Source organism: Seriola lalandi, unplaced genomic scaffold (genome assembly GCF_002814215.2).
Source record: "Seriola lalandi dorsalis isolate HSWRI2012SDOR001 ecotype SW California unplaced genomic scaffold, Sedor1 jcf7180002054984, whole genome shotgun sequence".
NCBI classification, from domain to species: Eukaryota; Metazoa; Chordata; class Actinopteri; order Carangiformes; family Carangidae; genus Seriola; species Seriola lalandi.
Genome location: NW_019525533.1, coordinates 89456 through 94181, shown reverse-complemented (window position 1 = coordinate 94181; position 4726 = coordinate 89456). Strand labels below are relative to the sequence as shown.

General features: G+C 30.6%; 1 protein-coding gene across 1 annotated transcript in view; it reads left to right on the top strand.

The window, feature by feature from the left end:
• Positions 1-1500, top strand: part of LOC111647312 (uncharacterized) — a 72467-nt gene extending 70967 nt beyond the window's left edge. The window contains exon 16 of the mRNA XM_087171301.1: positions 172-1500. Coding sequence (XP_087027427.1) covers positions 172-193 — 22 coding nt within the window. The 3' untranslated portion in view covers positions 194-1500. The remainder of the gene's footprint in view (positions 1-171) is intronic.
• Positions 1501-4726: the final 3226 nt, after the last annotated feature.

The following is a 4726-nucleotide window of genomic DNA, read 5'->3' as shown; positions in this document are numbered from 1 at the left end:
GTGTTCACTCCAACACGTTAACATGAGAGCTGAGAGGAAGCAGGCTACGCTACACAGCTGCTGCACATCTGGACTGAACAGGACTGAAGTCCCTGCTGCATCACTGACTGACAGCTGATGAAGTGAGTCTCTGAAAACACTCGTTTATCTCCTCTGTTCTTCTCTCCACAGATGGAAGTGGTGGTCCTCCTAAAGATCTGACGGAGGAATCAGAAGAAGTGGAGATGTCTCTCAGTGCTGCAGTCTGAACTGATCTGAGAACAGCTCCACTGTCACACACATAGTCCAGTCCATCATCATCATCATCATCATCATCATCATCATCATCATCATCATTATCCCTGTGTGTTCCTCTGGACCTGACAGAGCATCATCAGTGTCTCTGGACTTAAAGGTCAAAAACAGTTTGAGCTTCACAAAGTGGGAATTTAAAATGACTTGAACTCTGAAGATGAGTTTGACTCGGACGGTTGAAGCCTCGTGTTCAGCTGAACTTTAGAACATATGGACGTCCAAGATGGAGCTAGAACTGAAGAGTCACGCAGCCTCAGGAGAGTTCAGAAATTGTGTTTAATGTAGTTCAACCTGGAAGTTAGTGATACCCAAGAGTTCAGATGAACAATGGAAAACAAACTTTTTTAATTTAGGAAGAAAATCAACAAATACTTTTGATACAGGTCACTCACACTGACAGCTTACAACAGGTTTTGTTCAACAAAATAATAACTGAACAGCAGAACCACTGTTGACCCAAACACAATAAATTATAGTTGAAATCTTATGTGCTAATTAGCCTCAGTTGAGACTGCTTTAAGTGAAATTTAAAATTTGTCAACAAAAAATAAAATGTACTTTTCTACACTGAGAAACAAACAATGGGAAGGCGGAGGATGGTGTAATGAAGAATACCCATTTTTGAATAAATAAAATATTGGCTATGAAAACTAAATGCGTGTTTTCTGATTAATGAATTAAATCTATGATTAATTAAAATGTCATTATACCGCTTATCCTTATAGGGTCACTGTGGGCTGGTGCCAATCCTAACTGACAATGACGTGGGCAGAGTACACCCTAGACTGGTCACCGTTCTATCACATGGCTGACATATAAAGACAACTAACATCCACTAATCTATGGTGTCGCCAATTAACCCGTAGGAAGCCAGAGTACCTGGAGAGAGCCCAAGAGCACAACATGCAAATTATAAAGAAAGGCCCCAGACCCGGGGTTTGAACCCAAAAAACTTGAAACCCACTGCAACACCATGCCACTCTGTCATAGTAGTAGTATGGTTGCTTTGTGAAATATTGACTAGTTGCTTAGAAAAGAAGGCTGTTTTATTTAGTTAATTATTTGATTTTCCCTTCCCTTTGTCCCAAGCATCCTCGCTGTGTTCTCTTTGAGTTCTGTCGCTGAATATAGTGATTTCTTTATTATTTCATTACCTTTTGTTTGAATTTTGGATTTGTTACAATAAAAAGGCCTTTTTCGCCAAAAGCCTAGGTTTCATTGTGTATGTTGCTTCCCTTACCTCTAAAACTTCTTCAGTGTTGTAACAGTATAGTAAGGAATAAAAAGTAATTTACCGTCATAATATAGTAAGACATTAAATCGTCAAAAAATGACAGTATGGTTAAAAAAAAAAAAAAAAAAAAAGCGTCATAGTATAGTAAGGTATAATAACATCAAAGAAACACATAGTATAGTATGGCGTATAAAGTCATAAAAACGTCTTAGTATAACATTGCATAAAAAGTAATTGAAACGAAAGGGTATTGTATGGCATAAAGAATCATTGAACGTCATGGTGAAGTATGGGATAAAAACATCAAAAAACGACAATGTATAGTATGTGATAAAAAGTCAGTATAAAAAGAAAATCGTCAAAAAACAGTATATTAAGGCATAAAAGGTCATAAAAAGTCAAGATAAAGTATGGCATAAAAAGTCATAGTATAGCATGGCATAAAAAGTAATAGTATAGTAAGGTATAAAGAGGATTAAAAACGTCATAGTATAGCATGGCATAAAAAGTCATAGTATAGTATGGCATAAAAAGTCATAGTATAGTGAGGCATAAAAAGTCAGAAAAAGTCATAGTATAGTAAGGAAAAAAAAGTTTAAAAAAAAGTCAAAGTATAGTAAGGAAAAAAAAGTTAAAAAAAAGTTACGGTATAGTAAGGCAAAAAAAGTCATAGTATAGTAAGGAAGAAAAACTTTAAAAAAGTCACAGTATAGTATGGCATAAAAAGTCATAGTATAGTAAGGCAAAAAAAGTCAGGAAAAAGTCATAGTATAGTAAGGAAAAAAAAGGAAAAAAAAAGTCATAGTATAGCAAGGAAAAAAAAGTTTAAAAAAAAGTTACAGTATAGTAAGGCAAAAAAAAGTCAAAGTAAGGAAAAAAAACTTTAAAAAAGTCATAGTATAGTATGGCAAAAAAAAGTCATAGTATAGTATGGCAGAAAAAGTCATAGTATAGTATGGCATAAAAACATAGTATAGTATGGCAGAAAAAGTCATAGTATAGTAAGGAAAATAAAGTGAAAAAAAAAAGTTGCAGTATAGTAAGACAAAAAAAATCATAGTATAGTAAGACAAAAAAAGTCAGAAAAAAGTCATAGTATAGTAAGGAAAAAAAAGTAAAAAAAAAAAAGTCAGTATAGTAAGGAAAAAAAGTTTTAAAAAAATTTACAGTATAGTAAGGCATAAAAAGTCATAGTATAGCGAGGCAAAAAAAGTAAAAAAAAAAAGTCATAGTATAGTATGGCATAAAAAGTCATATATAGCAAGGCAAAAAAAGTAAAAAAAAGTCATAGCATAGTATGGCAAAAAAAGTAGAAAAAAAAAGTCATATATAGCAAGGCAGAAAAAGTTTAAAAAAAAAGTCATGGTATAGTATGGCATGAAAAGTCATAGTATTATAAGGTAAAAAAAATCATAGTATAGTAAGGCAAAAAAGTCAGAAAAAAGTCATAATATAGTAAGGCATAAAAAGTCATAGTATAGTAAGGCAAAGAAAGTATAAAAAAAAATCATAGTATAGTAAGGCAAAAAAAGTAGAAAAAAAAGTGATCGTATAGTAAGGAAAAAAAGTTTAAAAAAAGTTACAGTATAGTAAGGCAAAACAAATCATAGTATAGTAAGGTAAAAAAAGTCAGAAAAAAGTCATAGTATAGTAAGGCATAAAAAGTCTGAAAAAGTCATAGTATATCATGGCAAAAAAAAGTCATAGTATAGTAAGGCAAAAAAAAGTCATTGTATAGTATGGCAAAAAAAAATCAGAAAAAAGTCATAGTATAGTAAGGCAAAAAAAAGTCATAGTATAGTATGGCATAAAAAGTCATAGTATAGTAAGGCATAAAAAGTCAGAAAAAGTCATAGTATAGTATGGCAAAAAAAAGTCATAGTATAGAAAGGCAAAAAAAGTAGAAAAAAAAGTCATAATATAGTAAAGAAAAAAAAGTTTAAAAAAAAGTTACAGTATAGTAAGGCAAAACAAATCATAGTATAGTAAGGCAAAAAAAGTTAAAAAAAAAGTCATGGTATAGTTAGGCAGAAAAAGTCAGAAAAAGTCATAGTATAGTATGGCAAAAAAAAGTCATAGTATAGTAAGGCAAAAAAAAGTCAGAAAAGGTCATAGTATAGTATGGCATAAAGAGTCATAGTATAGTAAGGCAAAAAAAGTCAGAAAAAAGTCATAATATAGTAAGGCATAAAAAGTCATAGTATAGTAAGGCAAAAAAAAGTATGAAAAAAAAGTCATAGTATAGTAAGGCAAAGAAAGTATAAAAAAAAAGTCATAGTATAGTAAGGCAAAAAAAAGTCGTAGTATAGCAAGGCAAAAAAAGTACGAAAAAAAAGTCATATTATAGTAAGGCATAAAGAGTCAGAAAAAGTCAAAGTATAGTAAGGCAAAAAAAAGCATAGTATAGTAAGGCAAAAAAAAGTCGTAGAATAGCAAGGCAAAAAAAGTACGAAAAAAAAGTCATATTATAGTAAGGCATAAAAAGTCAGAAAAAGTCACAGTATAGTAAGGCAAAAAAAAGTCATAGTATAGTAAGGCAAAAAAAAGTCATTGTATAGTATGGCAAAAAAAAATCAGAAAAAAGTCATAGTATAGTGAGGCAAAAAAAGTCATAGTATAGTATGGCATAAAAAGTCATAGTATTGTAAGGCATAAAAAGTCAGAAAAAGTCATAGTATAGTATGGCAAAAAAAAAGTCATAGTATAGAAAGGCAAAAAAAGTAGATAAAAAAGTCATAATATAGTAAAGAAAAAAAAGTTAAAAAAAAAGTTACAGTATAGTAAGGCAAAACAAATCATAATATAGTAAGGCAAAAAAAGTTAAAAAAAAAGTCATGGTATAGTTAGGCAGAAAAAGTCAGAAAAAGTCATATTATAGTATGGCAAAAAAAAGTCATAGTATAGTAAGGCAAAAAAAAGTCGTAGTATAGCAAGGCAAAAAAAGTACGAAAAAAAGTCATATTATAGTAAGGCATAAAGAGTCAGAAAAAGTCACAGTATAGTAAGGCAAAAAAAAGTCATAGTATAGTAAGGAGAAAAAAGTTTAAAAAAAGTTACAGTATAGAAAGGCAAAAAAAATCATAGTATAGTAAGGCAAAAAAAGTCAGAAAAATATCATAGTATAGTAAGGCATAAAAAGTCAAAAAAAGTCATAGTATAGTATGGCAAAAAAAGTAAAAAAAAACTCATAGTATAGTA